The following is a 22104-nucleotide window of genomic DNA, read 5'->3' as shown; positions in this document are numbered from 1 at the left end:
ATAACATAAAAGGAAGTCATGACATTTATAAAGAAAAGTTACATTTTCCTAATAATGCATGCATAGAGACTAAATAGAACTATTTAGAGGCTGAAAGAAAATAAGGATGCTTTTTGACAGCAGCTGTTTGCTAATAACTGACCAAAGTTGATTGGCAGCTGCACATGTCATTTTTATCAATGTAGTACTGTTTTCAGATCAGTTTAGGGATGGTCATCCCTCCTTTGGATTCGGAAAGTATGTGACTGTGAAGCATGAATAGTGTAAGGCTGAGTGTATTAAAACCTCTTGGGTTTTGCATTAGCTTGTCTGTTACATGGAAGCCTCCTATCAGGAAGCATACTTTATGGCTAATCTTAAAACATTGTACAGCCATGATTGTTGTTGTATTGTGTGAAAAATTAATAAAGAGACCTTCAAATCACATACTAGAAGAGCCTATGAAAATGGATTTTTGTTCATTTAGATTACAATGAGCAAAAATGGTCCATTCCCAGTCAGCAATGCAAATCCATACTATTAATGGCTTTTCAATAGGGAAAGGAATTACAAAGTGTTAAATATCATGACACATGCCCAGCTTTGGAGCACATTGACTCCATTTTGTACAATAAGAAGTGGAAGAAACTCAGAAGGCAGTAGAGTGTAAATTAAAAAGTGAAATCAATGCTCTGATTCACCTTTTTAAGCAATCAGTACGCATTCAATAGAGACCTGGGTCCAAAAACTTGGCCTAGGAACACTTTAGGCAAGTGTTTCCAAATTTTTATTTAAGAGCAATAAGCTACAGTGGTGCATATTTCCATTTTTTCCTCCTATGGAGACATTTTGATTCTTTTTGTGAAATTAATTTCCCCTCCTTTTAAAAAAAACGTGACATGGATTGCAGGATAAATTGTTGAGAAGGATTATCTAGAAATGCAGATAATATAAAAAGAAAAAATACCAACAACTTTTAATTTAAAGACTGGGCCTTCCCATCTTACCCAGTCTAAAAGTACATTTATTACTTATAGGCCTGAGTCCACATACTACATTTCTGATAGGGGTAGCTTGGTGGCATAGTGGATAGAGCGCTGGCCCTGAAGTTGGGAGGACCTGAGTTCAAATATCAACTCAGACACTTACTAGCTGTGTGACCCTGAGTAAATCACTTAAGCCTGATTGCCTCAAACATCTGGGGCCGCCACCAGTCTTTTTGATAACATATCTTGCCACTGGACCCAGATGGCTCTGGAGCAGAGAGTGAGGCTATTGACTTTGCACAACCCTTCCTCACTTAAAATCCAGTTCAGTGCAAGTCTTGACATCTGTCATGGTCCTCTTTGAGAACGAAGGACAAACAACAACATTTATGATTTGTGCTGGTTCATGTTTTCCTTAGACAGCCCTGTAGTCTGTCAGCACTGATGGGCACACAATATTAATACCAAACTTAATGTGGGCATCCAAGCTCAAGAGATGATCCTCCAGGCTTAGCCTTCCCAGGTTTATAGATTTTGCCACCATGCCTAGACTTGAGGTCAGGTGAGATCTGTTCTCCCCATCTCCCAGAGTCATATGCTAAGACTAACTGTAGGATAGAGGTTTGATTGCTTGAAAGAGAGATTCTATGGGCAATGCCTTAATTTTTAAATTACCTTTTTTATTAGGGAGAGGTATGTAGTGATTCTGGCATTTGGGGGGAGTTGTGGTTTGTTTTAAAATTCTTTCCAGGCTTAAAACTTACTTATATTCATTTTGTTTACAGGGAACCCGAGTCTGGTTGCGAGAAAATGGCCAGCACTTTCCAAGTACTGTAAATTCCTGTGCAGAGGGAGTTGTTGTCTTTAGGACAGATTATGGTCAGGTAAGGAGCAGACATATCGCTTTGTAAATTAGCATCTGGCTTACTAGGCTATTTTTTTAATAATTTTTTCATGCTTTTGAAAATTTACAAATTTCTTTGTTTTCCAACTGATCTAGCAGTATCTAAAGAAGATTACAAGGTTTCATGAATGTCTTAGATCCGCTAAAATTCTTCCAAATGGAGTCTCTAAAATGAATGACCCAAACAAAATATGACAGGAGGGCATTTAATTACACTCTGTTATATTCATAGAGCATCAATAAATAACCTAGAGTATCTGTCTACCAGGCAGCACAGTGGTGTCCTAGTCCGTATTAGCTATTTTAATAAAAAACCATGTGATTAGTTAATAAGTTCAGCTTAGATGATTATCATTCATTTTCCAGATCTGAGTGTATTCCAATATAATTGATTTTATGCATTTAAGTAAATAAAAAAATAAATGCATATAATTTATTTTATGCATTAAAAACATCATTCTGAGTAGACTATAATCTTTGCCAGAGTTCTTAAGGCATCCATATGCCACAAAAAAGGTCAAGAACTTCTGATTTAGATGCAGTTAAGACTTGGATTCAAATCCTGACTCAGACATTTACTAGTTATGTTATCCTGACAAGTCATGTAGCCTCTTTGGGCCTCAGTTTCCTGATCTGTAAAATGAAAGGGTGGACTTGATGGCATCTAAAATCCCTTTAAGCTCTAACTCTTTGATCCTATAATGTTTAGTAGAGAATTCACAGGAAATCCACCCACTGTGCATTATTTTACAAATGAAGAAACTAAGACCTGGGGAGGGTAAGCTACTCCCCCAAGGCCACAGATATAAGTAAGTGTCAAAGATGGAATTTGAGTTTCTAATTCCTAGTCCTTTTTTCTACTATAATTAAGGACTAGGGGAAGTTTGTCTGTTATACAGAAATCTGGGTTAAGGTCCAGCCAGAGTAACTTTGGGAGTTGGGGAAAATTGTTTTTCAATGAATTCTATAATACCTTTCAAAGGGGTTGACTAATTTGGGTATTTGCTACTAAAATAATCCTATCCAGTTTGTGGTTTGGCTCATTTTGTTGATGGAAAATGTTAAATGTTATAAAAGCATTCAAGTGGGCATATATTTAATTTTTAATGAATTCCAGTTTAATTCAGTAAGTGTATAGATATTGAACAGTGATTGATTTCACTGTTTAGAAACCATTTACAAAGCCCAAGTTTCCCTCCCTCCATCTATCTCTCTCTTTCTCTCTCTCTCTGTATTCCCCTCCTTACTTTTCCCTTTCCTTCTCCATCCCTCTCCTTTTCTCTCTCTCTTTCTCCTTCTCTGTCCCTCTCTTCTCTTTCCTCTCTTTCTGTCTGTCTCTCACTGTGTCTTTCTCTCTCTGACTCCCCCCTCTCCTTTTCCTGGGTCTATTTATCTGGCCCAGCCTAGGGAAGTATGTGGACCACTCATGAGAGCTTTTACCTCATCTTGTTTACCCTTTCCTGATAAGTCAGGTGGCTCCCTGCAGCTTACCATATTGGTGACAAACTTTTAGTGTGTACAGCTAATCACTGGGGGGCAGCTAGGTGGTGCAGTGGATAAGGCACCAGCCCTGGATTCAGGAGGACCTGAGTTCAAATTCGGCCTCATAAAATTGGCACTTACTAGCTGTGTGACCCTGGGCAGGTCATTTAACCCCCATTGCCCCGCAAAAAAAAACAACAACAAAACCCCAGCTAATCACTGTACCCACTGCATCTTAGAAATCCTGACCTTAAAGCATCCACCAGCCTTATCCACTCCAGCAACAAATATTACAGACATAATCACAGAACCATGTGTGGCCCCATTTATTCAGAAACATTATCAATTTTCTATCTTAAAAAAGTAAACTTTATTAACATTTTGGTCTTTATATCACATTTGCTAGTATTTCCTTCCTTGCCTCTCCCACAGAAAGCCATCCCTTAGAACAAACAGTATAAAAAGAGGAAAAAAAAATACAAAACCAGTTCATCAGAAAGTGATTAAAATGTCTATACTCATTGGCTCAGAGATTCAACTACTGAGCTTACCTCCTAAGGAAGTCAGTGATAAAAAAGGGACACCCCCCACCCCTAATATGCAACAAAAACAACACAATTTAAATGGCAAAGAATTGGAAACAAAGTTGATAACCTATTGTTTGGGGAATACCTAAATCTTTCTTGGATTTCAAAAGTCCTTCTAAATGTGTAACTGAGGAACTTAGTTTATGCTAAGACAACCCATTATAGAGCCCAGTGGGTTCAGTGTTGGGACAAATGAAGCACTCATAAGTCATTGAACAATTAATAAAAGGAAATTTACTTAGCCCTAACACATCAATAATATGCAGGATCAAGTCATTGGATTGTGAGCTCCTTGAAGGCAAGGACTATCTTTCACTTTTGTGTCTCCAGGGACTTAGGAGGGACTTAATAAATGTTTATTGATGAACCTTAACAAGGATACAATGGCACTTAGCTTATATATATTTGCATCTACCTACCCTTTCCCCACCCCCACCCCTCTTCCCAATATGGAAAATGCTAAATTCAGGATTACTCCTGTGGTTTTCTACAGCCACCAAGTCTGAAGGTTCCATATGGGTAGGATTTTTGATGCCTCTCCATGAGCTAGTAGTAGTCATAGTCTCTCCCCCGCCCCCTTTCCTCCTGAGGGAATCCTTGATCTCTTCCCTCAAACTCTTCAGTGCTTTTTTTCCCCTAACTTTTCTCTTTTTGGAACAGGGCAAAGGATCTAATATGATTATTTTTATTTTGATTGAAATTCACTGATTCAAACTTGTTAACACTCCTAATTGTGCTTGGATTTAATGGTGTTGAGGAAGAAGGTAGGGCAGAATTGGGGTGGGGAGAGCAATTGATATGGTAGAGGATACTTATCTTTGCCTTTGAAATTATATTAACCTTCCAAGTAGCCTGTATGCCAGCTATTTGGAAGGCTAAGCTGCTTTCTGGGTTCTTGCGTGGAGCTAGGGCCCTATCAATTAGAAGATTAACCCCCAACTACAACTGGCTTAGGCCTAATCTGAGTGGGGGATACAGCAGTGTTTCTCAGCTTTTTTCATAGTTTACCATTCTGAGTGTCATCATCATAGCATCAGCTATCATTGTACTATGGAGAGAGGCAGTATAATATAGTAGTGGTTAGAGAGCTGGCATAAAAGAAAGTCCCTCTGCCACATAGTGACTCTACAAGCCAAGTCAATTCATTTGACCTCTGAGTGCTCCAGGTAACACATGATGATCAAGTTGCAGAGGAGTAGATCTAAATTGGTTATTTGGGAGTTCCCTATACCAGTAAAATCAGAAGTCAGGTTCTATCCAGCCCCTATAGAGAGAAGAAGTAAGGATGGAGCTACTTAGTGGAGAATGGACTTCCATTTGCTAGAAAGCTGGATTGATCACCCTCTACAGTACAGTAGCAGACTCCTGACACAGACACAGACACACACACACATATATATATATATATATAAAAAACCAGAAATTTGAAAACATAAACACCACCACCCCCCCCAAGAATATTAAGTATATGGGGTAGCTAGGTGGCATAGTGGATAAAGCACAGGTCCTGGATTCAGGAGTACCTGAGTTCAAATCTGACACTTGACACTTGTACTAGCTGTGTGACCCTGGGCAAGTCACTTAACCCCCATTGCCCTAAAAAAAGAATATTAAGTATAAGGTATTACTTATATTTGGTCCTTTGGATGTATGTATAAATATAATACTTTACAAAAAAATTCTTTTGTTATGTTGTCCTCAGAGAAGTTAGCTCAGTGTTTCTTTTTTTTCCTCTTTCATTAAAGAGAACTTTTATAAAATTTGCCTGAAGGTTATCATAATGGAGTTTAAACTTTTGGCCTTCAATCGCCAACCTAAGACAAATTTCCTTTAAAATAAATTCTTTATTAGTGCAGTGAAATAAAAATGCATAGTTGTGAGTGAAAGGTAAGCCAATCAGTATGGATCAAGAATGTTATTAGTTAGATGAAGTGAGACAAAAGTTTTGATCAGTATATGCTATTTTTTCTGAGCTGCAAGACAAAAGACTTCCCCCCACCCTGAGATGCAGCCTGACTCACAGTTTTGTGGTATGACATATCATTTGTCCCAGTATAGAGGGACAGAGCCAGAAGAAATCCTAGATGACCTAATTCTATGTAGGCCTCAGCCTTGCTGCTCTAGACTTCCTGACTCTTGACTTTGACCTTTCTCTTGACCCTTTCAGACCCTATTTTCCTTCCCTAAGGCCTCTTCCTGGATCTTGTTTACCCTTAATTACTGACATATACTGCCATATTTTCATACCGATCTCTCAGCTCTCTGGCCATGATCATTGGTTCCTGTGCCACAAGCTTCATTTTGACAGAATTATACTTAAAAAGACATTTCTTCATTGAAGGACTAGAAGTTAATGATGTTTCTTTGATTGAATGGTAAAATGTCTGATTTGTCCCCTGAGCCATTTAATCTCACTCTGGTACAAAATATTTGGGCTTTTTGTGTAACTTCATTTAAAAGTCACACCTTTAGCCATTTGTGTTCATTTTGTTCCTGAAATAACTTAACATTTTTTTTTGACCCTTTAAACATCTACTCTCATGTCCCTCCCCTGCTCAGAAATTTCCAGGAGCTCCCCACTGGCTAAGTAAAGTTCAGATATTTTTGCCTGCCATTCAAGACCCTTTACAGTCTGGCGTCACTTTTCTGCCCTCTGAGAATTTGACATTCCAGCTCTATTGGGCAGTTGGACAACCCTGCCCCTCCAACAGCCTCTGATCCTTCTAACCTTCATGTTCTTGCTCAATATGTTCCTTAATTCTGGAATGCTCTCCTTCCCCCCCACCCCCCACCCCCCAATTCATATGTCCTTGTCATCATGAACCCTTCCTTAGTTCTCCCTGACCTTTTCTCTCAGACTTAATGTAGCACTTTGTTTTGCATATCTATCTGCAAAGCTGTTAAAACTTAAAACAGTCTGTATAAGACACCTTGTATAGTAAATACTATATATTCTGTATTTGTATGTTATCTGTTTTAGTATCTTATCACCTTACTAGGCTCTAAATTCTAAATAGCATATGCTCTATTATTGCCCTGTCTAAATCTATCCATCCCAGTGATCTCTACATAGGAGGTAATTATTAAGTGTTTATTAGACTTGAGTCGAATCCGCTAAAGTGGATATTTTCTAACATTTTTCCTCTCTACTTTCTTTCCCATGACATTTTCATTCATCATCATGGTTTAAACTACCATGTATATGTGATGTTTAAAATCTAAATGTGGATCCTAATCTGTCCCCCCCACCCCAGTTTTGGGGGGGAAACTGGCTAAGATTACTGATAAATTCAGCAAGAGTTTGGGCTTTAAGGATTTATTAAAGTATATTAGAAGGTAGTGAAGAGAGAGAAGTTGAGAAAACCACCTTTATTTAGCTATCCACACTTCTATAGAGTAGATCTTTCTACTCTGTTCTGCCCCTGCCGCCACCACGCCAAAATCCTGGACAAAAAAAGAGAGATCCATTGAGCCAGCCTCAACTTCCTACTTCCTGTCTCCCTCCCCCAAAAGGGAGGTCCTTCAAGCTGATTAGTTGAGAGTGGTCTTCTGTTGATGGCATAGTCCATAGCCTCTGAGAACAACACTCCACTCAGGGTCGGCCAGGCATGGTCTCCATTTAATCATTCTTAAGTAGGTTCTCAGTCAGTTTCTCAGTCTAACCCAATTCAGTGAATTCCAAATCAATCTTCAGGGCGTCTGCCAAATCCCATTATTTTATCACTTGTATGTATATGAATACAAAAATCAATATTTACAGCTTTCATTGCCCCTTTAAGCTCCTAACCTAAATGTCCAATTGCATCTTCTACTTGGGTATCTCACCAGCACCTCAGATTTCACATGCCTCAAACACGGTTTGATATCATTGTTGTCCTAATGCTTCTCCTTCTGACTTTAATTCTTTCAGCTACACTACTATTTACCCAGTCTCCTATGTTCAAAACCTTAGAATTATTTTTTGCTTTTTCTTTTCCTTCACATCTTAGGTCCAATCAGTTACTAAATCCTCTTGGTTCTTCCTCTGGAATATCTTTTCTGCCACTAATTGATAATTAAAATGATTAGGAGTAGTATTTTGGAGGAGGAAAGTGACATCAACAACATGAAAGAAAAACTTGAAAAGCATGATTAGAAATGATTCCCAGCTAGATCCAAAGAACATGCAATAGTGGGCTATTTTGTAGAATTAAGTGCTATAATAGAGTTTTTGCTTTTGAAAGATTAATACTGTTTTCTGGAAAATGCCAAAATAGTTGAGGAATCATTTGGTTTTTTCCTGATATACTTAATAAAGCCTTTTAGTGTGTGAAATGGCTGTTGACTTTTCTAGTTGTCTTGTTTCTACATGCTGTCCTACAGAATTTTTGTTTTTTGTTCACTAACAATTTAATTACTGACTTCTACAAATTGCTGGTTCTGCTTTCCCACACAACTTTTTTTTCCTGTCCATTTTCACATCAAGCATAATTAGACATGATTTTTTAAAAAAAAAGTTTTCTCATAAAAAAGAAAAACCGAACCAAACCAAGTTTACTGTCTTTTCAGCTTTTTTTTTTTTTAACCCTAGGAGAAACTGGTTATTAAACAGAGTAACAAAGTAATGAGACCATCCCCACAGGAATGAGTACTATGTTGCTTTATAGTCCCAATCCACATTATGGGCCCTGTATGTCCCTTTACCTGGTAGTTGGAGTTAATGACCTCTTAAATGATTTTTTAAAATTAGTGTCATTTTCTCATAGCTGTGTTTCTCACAAATTCTACCCATTTTTCCTCTTGTTTTCCTTCATTCTTCTTTTCCCCGTAAGTTCCTTTTTATCCTCTTAGAAAATAAATCCTAGCTGTGTGACCCTGGGCAAGTTGCTTAACCCCAATTGCCTCACTAAAAAAAAAAACCAATTAATTAAAAATAAATAAATCAATCAATGCTATTATGTTACAATCTTGTAACCTTTTTGTATCCTCCCTCCACCACATCATACATACATACCTACACACACACAGACACACACACAGACACACACACACACACACACACACTCTCTCTCTCTCTCTCTCCTCTCTTAATCATTTTTTGCCCTGAAAAGTTTATCTGCTCAGCAGAGTGTAAAAACATCTTAAGCAGGTAGGTTGTTCTCTCTCTTCCCCCTCTCCCCCACTTCTAGACAGTAGTGGAAAAAAGGGAGCCAGCCAGAATTGTGTACTTGCAACATTAAGGTGGAAAGAGAAAGGATATGGCTGCTGAGGGGAAATGACAGGACTCCAGACGTTTTAGGTTCTTGGACTAAGAGTTTCCTCTGGAAGGAAGCACATTATGTCTGTTGGGTTTTAGGAGCCTGGGGATGCCCAGTTCTTTTAGCTGCAACCAAAGCTGCATTCCAGAACCTTACATGCAGAGACAGCTGCTCCCTTAATAACCAGCTGCATGTGAACAGAAATGTGACAGAAAGAAACTGGCAAATAACAATAAGCTTCTCAAACATGCATCCGACTGAGAAATCAGCTTCTACAGAACTACAGGCAAGCAGTTTGCAAGACTCGAGGCTCTCTGAGATAAATAATATACGCCAGCCCATCTGAAGCTGAAAAGTGACAGGCAATGAATTTGGGGTTAGAAGGAAGGGAAAGTAAGACATGCGGGGGCAGGGAGGGGAAATCTTAGAAGAGAGGCTAACTGGGGCAGCTAGGTGGCGCAGTGGATAAAGCACCGGCCCTGGATTCAGGAGGACCTGAGTTCAAATCCGGCCTCAGACACTTAACACTTACTGGCTGTGTGACCCTGGGCAAGTCACTTAACCCCAATTGCTTCACCAAAAAAAAAAGAAGAGAGGCTAACTAAGGAGTTGAAATATTGGAAGAGAAAAAGAAATGAATTAAAATCAAATTAGCAAGGAATAAAAGAAAAATGATGTGGAGATAATATTAGTGATAAGCTAAGAAGTACTCTAATCGTAGGAAACTGAAATCCACTGAACTGAGAAAAAAAATTTTCTGGACATAATTTTCATGTTTATAAACTTTCATGCTTAGACTAAAGTTGATTTTTAACACACTGCCACATCCTCAAACTACTTTTTTATTGAGGGAGGTATTGAAAATATATTCCTTATAATATGTTTGCCTGGAAGAAATGTTTCAAATTAGAAAAAGAACTGAAGTTACCTCTTTTGATGGTCCCTCTACACCCTGCAGCCTCATAAGTATCACGTCTCTATTTTGCCTCTTACCAAATTGCTTCTCTGTTACACTTTGGACCTTCGGATCAACTGTATGATTTGGGCTTGACAATGAAAGGGTTTTTGGTTATCCCCTATTTGGGTTTTCTTTAACAAACAGGACAAATTATCTGCAGTCCTATGGAGAAATTAAAATATAACTGACAGAATTTGGACTTTTTGAAGAATGCAGCTAGCTGGGGGTTTAGAATTGAGGTTCTCTGGGTCTTTTTTAATGTGAGTCTGAAGGGTTTGCTGTGATTGGGATAAAGTGAAAATTCCCAAGCCAGAATTAAAAGGAAAAAATATGTGGATTTGTAATTGAATTTAAAAACAAACAAACAAACAGACAACTATCTTTTAAATTGTCTTTTGTTCTCAACTTCTTTTTTTCCTTCACATTGTTGAATCTAGATGTATATGCTTGTGATCATGGTATATTCTAAACTCCCCCCAAACCCTCCCTACATCCTCCCAGGAAATTAGGCATTCAACTAGATTTTTCTTGAATCTGGGGACTAATGTAAGTTTCTACTTGACTTCCAGATGCTTTTGGCAATACACCTTACTAAAGGAGACACATCTCATAATCTAACTCTTGAAAGTTCTCACATAGGGTGACATCATGATGCCCAGATTATTTACATTTTGCTTTGGAATGGGTTTTTTCCTGTTTGTATTTCAATGTGAATATCTCTTGTTCTGGGAATTAACTCAAAAAAGGCAGTCACATTGTGAAGACCTCTGCCTGGAAGAACTGGGAAACGGTCCATTTCTCTTCTGTTCCCATTTTAAAACTCTTTGTGAACTTCCCCAACATTACTTCAGTCTAACTAGTGCAACAGCTTTTTTTTTTTAAATTAATAAAGTATTTTTTTTTCCATTACATGTAAAGATAGTTCTCATCTTTTGTTTATACAAGCTTTCCAATTTCAGATTTTTCTCCCTCCCTCCCCTCCCTTCCCCCTCTCCTAGACAGCAGGTAATCTGATATAGGTTATTTTTATATATACATATACACACACATATATATATACACACATACATACATATATATACATATATACGCATAACATTAATCCTATTTCTGCATTAGTCATGTTATAAGAGAAAAAATCAGAGCACTGATGAAAAACCTCAAAATGGAAAAAAAACAACAGCACCAAAACCAAAAGAAATAGTATGGTTCATTCAGCATCTATACTCCACAGTTCTTTTTTTTTTTTCTTGGATTTGGAGATCCTCTTCCATCATGAGTTCCCTGGAACTCTTCTGTACCATTGCATTGGTGAGAAGAATATAGTCCATCACAGTAGATCAACACTCAATGTAGTGCAACAGCTTTTAAGTTTCCCTATAGCAAGAGAATTAATTTTTGTGTTTCAGTGTATTTCTCTGCAGGATTGAAAGCCACATAAAAAATAAAAATGACTAGAAAACAATTAATGTCAATCTAAGATGTCCTGTGATAAACAGACATAAACTGATCAAGTCACAAATAAAATCAGATCTAAATAAATGGAAAAATAATAAATCAGATCTAAATAAATGGAAAAATATCAATTGTTCATGGATAGGCTGAGCTAATATAATAAAAATGACAATTCTGCCTAAATTAATTTATTTATTCAGTGCCATACCAATCAGACTACCTAAAAATTATTTTATAGAGCTATAAAAATAATAACAAATTTAATCTGGAAGAACAAAAGGTCAAGAATATCAAGGGAATGTGTGAAAAAAAATGCACAGGAATGTGGGCTAGCTGTACCAAATCTGAAGCTTTACTATAAAGCGACAGTCATCAAAATTATTTGGTACTGGCTAAGAAATAGAATGGTGGAGCAATGGAGTAGGTTAGGCACAGGAGACACAGTAGTAAATGACTTTAGTAATGTACTGTTTGATAAACCCAAAGACTCCAGCTTCTGGGGTAGGAACTCAGTATTTGACAAAAACTGCTGGGAAAACTGGAAGATAGTATGGCAGAAACTAGGCATAGACCAACATCTTACACCTTATACTAAAATAAGGTCAAAATGGGTACATGATTTATAAGGTGATACCATAGGCAAATTAGGAGAGGAAGGAATAGTTCTCAGATTTATAGAAAGGAAAACAGTTTATGACTAAACAAGAGATAGAGAAAATTATGAAATACAAAATGGATGATTTTGTTTACATTAAATTAGAAAGTTTTTGTACAAACAGAACAATGTATCTAAAATTAGAAAGAAGGTAGAAAGCTGGGAAACAATTTTTATAGCCAGTATTTCTGATAAAGGACTCATTTCTAAAATATATAGGGAACTAAATCATATTTATAAGAATCCAAGTCATTCCCCAATTAAGAAATGGTCAGGGGGGGGCAGCTGGGTGGCACAGTGGATAGAGCACTGGCCCTGGATTCAGGAGGACCTGAGTTCAAATCTGGCCTCAGACATTTGACACTTACTAGCTGTGTGACCCTGGGCAAGTCACTTAACTGCAATTGCCTCACTTTAAAAAAAAAAAAAAAAGAAATGGTCAGGGGCAGCTAGGTGGCTCAGTGGATAGAGCACCGGCCCTGGATTCAGGAGGACTTGAGTTCAAGTCCGGCCTCAGACATTTGACACTTACTAGCTGTGTGACCCTGGGCAAGTCACTTAACCCCAATTGCCTCACACACACAAAAAACCCCAAAAAAAACCCATAAAACAAAACAAAAAGAAATGGTCAGAGGATATAAACAGGCAGTTTTCTAAAAGATGAAGAAATCAAAGCTATTGCCATATGAAAAAATGCCTAAATCACTATTGATTAGAGAAATGCACATTAAAACAACTCTGAATACCACCATACCCCTATCAGATTGGCTAATATGACAAAAAAGGAAAATAATAAATGTTGGAGAAGCTGTGGAAAATTTGGAACACTAGTATACATTGTTGGTGGAGCTGTGAACTGATCCAACCATTCTGGATAACAGTTTGGAACTATGACCAAAGGACTATAAAGCTGTGCATACCCTTTTACCCAGCAATACCACTATTAGGATTTTTTCCCAAAGAAATCATAAAAAAGGGAAAAGGGCCCACATGTACAAAAATATAGCTGCTCTTTTTGTGGTGGCAAGGAATTGGAAATTGAGGGGGTGCCCATCTATTGGGGAATGGCTGAACAAGTTGTGGTATATGAATGTAATGGAATACTACTGTGCTGTAAGAAACAATGTGTAGTCAGATTTCAGAGAAACCTGGAAAGACTTACATGAACTGATGCTGAGTGAGATGAGCAGAACCAGGAGAACATTGTACACAGTATCAACAACATTGTGTGTTGATCAGCTGTGATAGACTTGACTCTTCTTGGCAATACAATGGTCCAAGATAGTTCCAAAGGACTCATGATGGAAAATGTTCTCCACATCCAGATTAAATGCATTTTTTTTTTTTTGGTGGGGCAATGGGGGTTAAGTGACTTGCCCAGGGTCACACAGCTAGTAAGTGTTAAGTGTCTGAGATCAAATTTGAACTCAGGTCCTCCTGAATCCAGGGTCGGTGCTCTTTCCACTGTACCACCTAGCTGCCCCTATCTCCACATCCAGAAAAAAAAAAAAAGTGTGGCATCTAGATGCAGATTGAACCATAGTTTCTTTTTTTTTTTTTAATTTTTTGAGGTTTTTCCTTTTTGCTCTGATTCTTCTTTCACAGCATGACTAATGCAGAAATATGGTTGTACAGTAATGTGATTGTACATATATGACCTATATCAGTTTGCTTGTTTTCTTGGAGAGGAGGGAGGGAGGGAGAAAAATTTGTAACTAAAAATCTTATAAAAACAAATGTTGAAAACTATCTCTACATGTAACTAGAAAATAATAAAATACTTTTATGATTAGAAAAAAACAATAGGGCAGCTAGGTGGCTCAGTGGATAAAGCACTGGCCTTGGATTCAGGAGGACCTGAGTTCAAATCCAGCCTCAGACACTTGATACTTAACTAGCTGTGTGGTCCTGGGCAAGTCACTTAACCCTCATTGCCCGGCAGAAAAAAAGGAAAAGAAAAGAAAAGAAAAAAAAGGATAATAGAAGTGTAACTATTTGGGTGGCACCCATATTTGCATGTAGGCTAAGTGAGATTATCCTCTCTCTACCTGCTTCTAGCTCATTTTCCTTATTCTCATCGTAAGTTCTAAGGCAATCAAGGGGCATATTACTTATGTTTTTAAATTAATTACTAAATTTTCATCATATCATTTAGTCAGTTATGTCTGAATCCCAACCCAACCTTATTATATATGTTTAATTAATTGGATAAACCTTTTTATCCTTTAGCTTTTGCTCATCTTTCTCTATAGTTATCAACCCTCCTTGAATTAAACAAACATTAAGTTACTGATGATACTGTTTGTTAACAGTATAACCAAAGTAAATAATGAGCAATGATTATTTACATTATGTCAGTTATGAGAGATTACAGCCCAAATCGCTTTTAATTATTGCTCTACAACTGACTTCTCAGTTCTTTTTAGAACTGTATTTCTATACAGCCCCACCATTCAGTTCTCTTGATACCAATTAAAATCTTCTCAAGAATTCTCTTCATGTTTCTTTTCAAGGTAAGGGTTAAACTTACTTTTCTCAGAAATAAGTTCTCTAAGGCTCCCCCTGCCTTTTCTTTTGCCTTCATATTTAACAGCATCTCCAGAAATAACAAAATAACAGCTCTCACAGCCATTGTAGAACCCTCACTGCTGGAGAGATATTGTAGGAAAGCCCCACCATGAGGAGAAGGCATCTGAGGACAAGCCATGTGGCTTGGAAGGTCAATCCCTTGGTGTCAGGAAGTGACATTTGCTCGTGGGTACTTTCGATCAAAGCTACCAGCCAATTAGCTTGGAGCTGTGTGTGTGGGGATGGGCTGTTTCCGTTTTTGAGAGAGGCTTCTAGGATGAAGAAAGAGCAAGGGGCTCTCTCTTTTGGCTGGGACCTCATGTGGAGTGGAAGGGAGATGCTGGCTCCCTTAGATAGATAGATGAAGGCACTTTGGCCTCTTTCTCCTCACCAAATTCTTATGCTCCTTAATAAATACTTAAAAGTCTAAACTCTTGCTAAAGCTTCTACTTTATTGGTGACCACTCATTAGATTTTTAGACAGTCTAGCTAGAATTACAGAGAGCAACTATTCATTACCGATGAGCGGCTATCTCTCTTATAGCACTGTTTATTAAGGAGTACCAGTGACAACAATGAAAACAGGAAGTTTGCTTCAACAAGTACTTGGACTTGACAATAGAACTATAAATTGGATCTTTTTTGGGGGTGGGTGGGGCAATGAGGGTTAAGTGACTTGCCCAGGGTCACACAACTAGTAAGTGTCAAGTGTTTGAGGCCAGATTTGAACTCAGGTCCTCCTGAATCCAGGGTTGGTGCTTTATCCACTGCACCACCTAACCGCTTCCTATAAATTGGATCTTATGACAAATTGTCTCCTATTTAAATTCTAAATAACATTAGGTGTTGTGGGGGGTTTTTTCGTGATTTTTCCAGTTTTACTTTATTTAGTATTTTATTCTTCCCCAATTACATGTAAAAACAATTTTTAACATCCATTTTTTTAAAACTTTGAGTTCAAAATTCTCTCCTTTCCTCTCCCCCTTTGAGAAGGCAAGCAATTCGATATAGGCTATGCATGTGCAGTCATATAAAACATTTCCATATTAGTTAATAACATTAATTTTTAATATATTTTTAAAGCAACTATTTGCTCTAAAATTTCATGTCTTTAAGACCAAATATTACTGAACCATGTGGCTTTTATGGGAATGTTTTTGTTCTTTCCAAAGAAAATTTTCCTTCAAGATACTGAGTGAAAAAATTCCAGGAGATATAGAAGGTGACTTTGGAAGTAATAGAATCAACCTCATTATTTTACAAATGAGAAATAGAGACCAAAAGAAGTTAAATCACTTGACCAGTCTTATAACTGGTGGTAGAGCTGTGCACATCTCGTGTGTCTCAGTATATTTTCTTCTACAATTTCTGCTACCATATATTGAAAAATTTGGTGGAAGGTACACAGAAAGGTGTAGACTGAAAATATTTAAGTGGTTATTATAAACTTCATTGGCATTAGCAACAGAAAACGTAGGTACAATTACCTTTTCCTTTACTTAAGACTTTTTGTAAAAAGACAAAACATGTTTTAAATGGAAGCAGCTGATATGTAATCTCAGTAATGTTGTTTTTCAATACACAGATGGTCAGTATCACAGGTAAGAATCCTGTCAGTCAAAGTTAATTTCTTTGAATTTGCTATCACAAAGAAATCATTCACAGTCTAATATTGTCAGCATGGAGAACATAGCATGATGGTATCCTTAACTTTGTGTCAACTGGCACCTGTAAGTGGTTTTGTCTGTAACAAAGGTGCTTTTCTTATGTTAGTTTAACTTAATACCGATCTGTTGGGGCATTTGGGCACTATGAGAACAGAAAAGTGACATGAGTTTTATGTTAATTACAACAAAAGTATTGTAGCTTGTCTAGAGGGAGTTAACACCTATCCCATGGAACCCTTTCAGTTCTGGGAAAATGGTTTTCAATTATTAATTCTTTCAGAGGCTTAAGTTCTTATAAACTTATAGAATACACTTGTTTTATTTCCTGGAATTACTATGTAATATGATCCATGATAAAATACAACTACCTCAATTTGAAAAGCACTCATAAATTATTGATTCATCCAGTTTCTCTATGAAACCCATCAATGTTTTTCCCATTTTATAAACCAGGAGCTGAAGCATACAAGCAGTTATCCTAGGGCAATATAGTAAACTGTTGAGGGGACCCACTGTTAGCCTTGCAAATTCCTGATACTTAGGCTTAATAAGCTGGTATAGACTATTTTCCATGATATAACACAAGACAGTAACTTGAGAAAACAGAATATCAAATTGAGCACAGGCTTATGGTTAGATGATTGGAATTGAAGCTGGACCATTGTATGGCATTGGGCAACCTAGATAAGGTTTGAAAATTTGCATCTCTGCATTTGAGAACGTCACTCCCAGTGTTTATTATCCACAAAAGATTTTGATCATTCATTATAACATATGCAGCCTATCACAAAAAAATACTCCCATGCCATGGAAAATGGAATTTTCTGATAATTTGCCACTATAAAAAGTAATATCTTAAAGCAGTCTTTGTTGACTCCTTCTCCATGTGTGTTAGCTGCCTACCCATTTCTATTCCAGATCTTGTCTCTAATTGGAAATCACAGTTTGAGAATCTTCTATGTACATACTGTAAATGTAGTATACTAAATCAGTCTGTAAAATGTGGACTATTCATACTAGAGGGTATGTTTACAAGTGGAAGAGAATTTAGAGGTCCTCTAGCCAAATGATATGAAGGGACATACAGTAATTGACAAAGTCAGCATGTCAACCTGGGTACTCTGACATGCTAATCAAACTTTGAGGAGTAGATATACATACCTAAAAGTCTTAACATTTTTTTCAAATGCCTGCAAAGATTAGATGTATTGCTTAAGGATATAAAACACTTCACAAAATATTGATTTTTTTATTTCTAAAAAATTTGGTTATATGATATTTTTTTCAAAATATTTTATATTTCAAAAAAGTTTTTTTTTTTCAAAATAAAATCTCAGAGTTTTGAAAAAGTATTTAGGAGGAAAAACAAATCAAGGTTAGAACAAGGCAATCTATAGTAGGTTAGTCCATCATACATATAACATTCTGCATACAAAATGTGCCATCATTTCAGTTTCAAAAATAAAAAATTAGAACCAGTCTTTCAATGAGCATATTTGGTCATGTGCACTGTAGTTTGCATAATGATTTTTCAGGAGTTTGAGTATATTTAGATTTTTCACATGAGGATGGTCAATTGCTAACTCTAGAAATCAGCAAGTATTTCACTCTTCTGGAATGATCTGTTCTGAAATGCATCCATATTTGTCAGAAGTCAAAGTTCACCAAGCATCTGCTTATATCCTTGCAAACAGAACTATTGACAGATGTTAACTGGGTAATGTGGAGAAACGGACACTTGTGAAACAATAGGACACCATATGCTGGCCGCAGTTTTCAAGGAGCTTTTGTATCGTGGGACTTTTGTAACATAGGAAAAGAGAACAGAGTTCTGGGGAGACTAGCCAGCATGCCTTTAGTCTGACAGGATTTGCTCTTTGCAATTCAATTTCCTTCCATGATATAGTGATAGGCTGGGAAGGTGGATTGGTGGATAGTTTTAATTTACATAAGGCTTTTGATTTAGCTCCTGAAACTTTGGCTTGCTTATCATTAAAATGGGTAAGTTCTGTCTGAATCAAGCAGCTCTGTGTTGTCATTGATGAGAGGACAATTGTCAGTATCGTAATTTATCACATACATAACACATGGAATTCTATATTATGCATATAATGCAATATATAATAAGTATGTAATTCCAGTTGCATTACATTATGCAAAGTGAAGCACACTTATTTCAGGGATCCATAATTTTGTGACTATATGTATCCTCTAACTGATGGAGATTACCACTCCTACACACATTACTTAGTTTTTATTAGTTTCTGGGGCCAAATATAAATCACCTACTGGTCAATCCACTGATGAGTTTCTCCTAACTTATCCTCAGAAGAGAGGCCTACAGGCAGATGCCTAATCTGAACTTGAATACTTTTCTTTTTGGCATTGGAGCCAAATTGTTGAATTCTAATTGACCGTCTTTGAGAGCCCAACCTCAAGTTATGGTGTGGCATCAGAGTAGTACTTTAGTACAAAAGATGTTATATAAGAGGGAAAAAATACCATCTTGCTTCCTTGATGAGGCTAATACTTAGAATTTTCTCCCATTAGGCCATTTTTACCATTGACCTTAATGATAATGTTAAAAAAGTATTGTGCTTTTAAAAAGTTTTCATGTGTCATTTTACCTAATGAAGCAAAAAGACAATGTCCAAAATCTTATAAAATTAAGAAATAAAAATAACTTAGAACAGTGAATTAAAGGAAAAGAATTGAGAACTGTGAAGGATGGGTTAGGTGTGATTGATTTACATAAATTATGTATGATTGATGAATGGATTGTGTATATGTTTACCATTGGCTTAGATACGCTTTTCTTTTAAGCTATTTCAAAAAGTTCGTCCCTCTTTTTTTTCCTGGTCCAGACGTAGAATCTGCTACAGAGAATGAAGTCTTTGTACTTGTAGTAAGAGTTGGGATGTGGGGCTATAGTTAAAAGGAAGGTAGGAGTATGGGGTTGAGAAAACCAGGTATCTACTCTTAGATGAAGTAAATGTTAAGTTAACCGTAAAAGTTAAGTAACTGTAAAGAATACGGTGAATTGGGGGTAGTTAGATTGTACAGTGGATAAAGCACCAGTACTGGCCCTGGATTCAGGAGAACCTGAGTTCAAATCCGGCCTCAGCCACTTGACGCTTACTAGCTGTGTGACCCTGGGCAAGTCACTTAACCCTCATTGGTTCACCCCCCCCCCCCCCCCCCCCCCGCAATAAAAAAAAAAAAGAATACAGTGAATGCTGTAACAGAGAAAATGATCTTAGCAAGTTTATTCTAAATCATTTACTTCTAAAATGTATTCATATACAGAAATATATAGAAAGAAGCATGTTGCCTTTGGTTTTCATTATAAACTCTTTTGCATGGTTGGTATTAGTTAAGATAGATACCACTCTTGTTGGATTCTTAACTTCTCTTCCTCCCCAACTCATTTTGAGTCAAGTTATAAAAGATAATGTCATCGGATATAACTCTGGTCATATAATGAGTTTTCCTTTTTCCCCCATCTATTGATGCTGATGACCAAATCTGTTCATATATATATTTCAAGCAAGTTGCTTTATTTTCTTAAAAATTTTGAAGCTATTAGGGAGCAAGGACTCTGACTCAGTGTATCATATCAGTATGAGAATGAAACTGCTAAATGATATTATAATGCTGTTGTGGGTTGAAAACATTTGTCTTATTACTGTGGTGCTATTGAACACAGTTAATTCTCAGTGGAATATCACTTTAGCCCAATTAATTTTTAGTTGCTTAAAAGAATTCCCCTTTGTCTTATAGAAATTCCTGTTTTAAAATTGCTACTAAGATCAGACTTGGCTGTATAAATACTGAAGATGTTGGTCTTCTCAGTCACTCTCTATAAAGAAAATCTAAACCATCTGTGCTTTTTGTGCTTTGATTATGCTTGCACTGAAGAAGGAGCAAAACAGCTTTTGTTTTTAGGTTAAAGCAGATGTACACCGACTGCCATTTTAATTTCTTTTGTATGAGTTGGATTTTTTACCCCAGTTTTCTTTGAAAATCTTGAAAAGATTTTAGACCAAGTTATGGAAGAAAAATGATGTTTTAACGAACAAATTTACTAGTTCCAACATTTTGCAAGCAAGTATTCTTTGAATTAAATAGATTTATTTAATTTCACTTAGATGTCATCTAAATTTGTTGTTGAACGGTTTTGTGTGATGTTGAGATTATGTCTGAATGACATTGGATTTTTATTCATTTTTGCATCTAAAAAGGAAAAGTATATTAGATTTAATAATATTCAACAGCATACTTGTATTTTGTAAGGTGATAATATACCTTTTTCTCCAAAGTACAGAAGCCAAAAAAATCTAATTCTATCACCATCATTCCACCTAAACCATCCTTTCTTCCTTCTTTCCCCATGATTCTCTACCTTCCTTCTTTCTTCTTTCTTCTCTATTTCTCACTTGTTTATTGTAGTAATACAGATACAGGATGTTTTTGCCTATTTAGAAATATTGACCTTGAAAATTGTCTATAAGCAGTCTTTAATTTTTTCTCCATCATCTTTGGACAAGTCATTACATGAAAATATTTGCTTTGTTTTAGTAGTATTAAAACTGTCAAAAAAGTTTTGATTCCCATAATTGCATACCATGTTACAGGTGTATGTATATATGTATGTGTGCAAAAGAAAGCACAATCCCTACCCTCAAAGAGCTTACAGTCTAATGGGGGAGATGACACAGAAGGGAACTGAAAAAGGGTGGAGGAAAAAGATACCTTTATGGGACTTGGTATTAAAATCCAGGAAGTCAGAAACATAGCCAGCAAGGAGATGAAGGATGGATGACATGATGGATAGATGTTCTAGGGTGAAGAGGCCCCCAGGGGTGGATGGATGTTTCAGAGTGAAATAGTAGATGGGGCATAGTGACAAAGTCTAGAAAGTCAGAAGCAGATCCAAGAGGGGGAAAATATCATAAGTTACTTTTTTGCTAAAAAGATGATGGAAATATTTTTTGGGGGGTGGGGAAATGAGGGTTAAGTGACTTGCCCAGGGTCACACAGCTAGTAAATGTTAAGTGTCTGAGGTCGTATTTGAACTCAGATCCTCCTGAATTCAGGGCCTGTGCTCTATCCACTTCGCCACCTAGCTTACCTGGAAATATTTTTTAAAAATATACTGTAGTAGTAACTACAGCTTCTTGAAGTTATCTTGTACTTACTCATTTGTGTATATGTTGTTTTTCCTCTTAAATGTGGGGTTTTTTTGGTGAGGCAATTGGGGTCAAGTGACTTGCCCAGGGTCACAAAGCTAGTCAAGGGTCTGAGGTCGTATTTGAACTCAGGTCCTCCTGAATCCAGGGCCAGTGCTCTATCCAAGGCACCACCCTTTCCAGTTTAATGTAAGCTCCTTGAAGGCAGATGTCTTTTCCTTTTTGTATGGGTATCCCCAGCTTTTAAGGCCTAATCCAGAATATAATGGGGGATTTTAAAGATTTCTTGAATTGATTGTAGCATGATTTTGCTGCCATTTTTAAAAAGTTTTTTTGTTTGTTTGTTTGGGGTTTTTTAGTGAGGCAATTGAGGTTAAGTGACTTGCCCAGGGTCACACAGCTAGTAAGTGTTAAGTGTCTGAGGCTGGATTTGAACT

At 36.9% G+C, this 22104-nt stretch overlaps 1 protein-coding gene across 1 annotated transcript in view; it reads left to right on the top strand.

Moving 5' to 3' along the window:
• MYO10 (myosin X) overlaps positions 1–22104 on the top strand; it is a 246035-nt gene that overhangs the window by 55322 nt on the left and 168609 nt on the right. The window contains exon 2 of the mRNA XM_043971604.1: positions 1751–1849. Coding sequence (XP_043827539.1) covers positions 1751–1849 — 99 coding nt within the window. The remainder of the gene's footprint in view (positions 1–1750; positions 1850–22104) is intronic.

Source organism: Dromiciops gliroides, chromosome 1, assembly GCF_019393635.1.
Source record: "Dromiciops gliroides isolate mDroGli1 chromosome 1, mDroGli1.pri, whole genome shotgun sequence".
Lineage (NCBI taxonomy): Eukaryota > Metazoa > Chordata > Mammalia > Microbiotheria > Microbiotheriidae > Dromiciops > Dromiciops gliroides.
The sequence above is the reverse complement of the archived record's forward strand: the minus strand, read 5'-3'. Positions and strand labels throughout refer to the sequence as shown.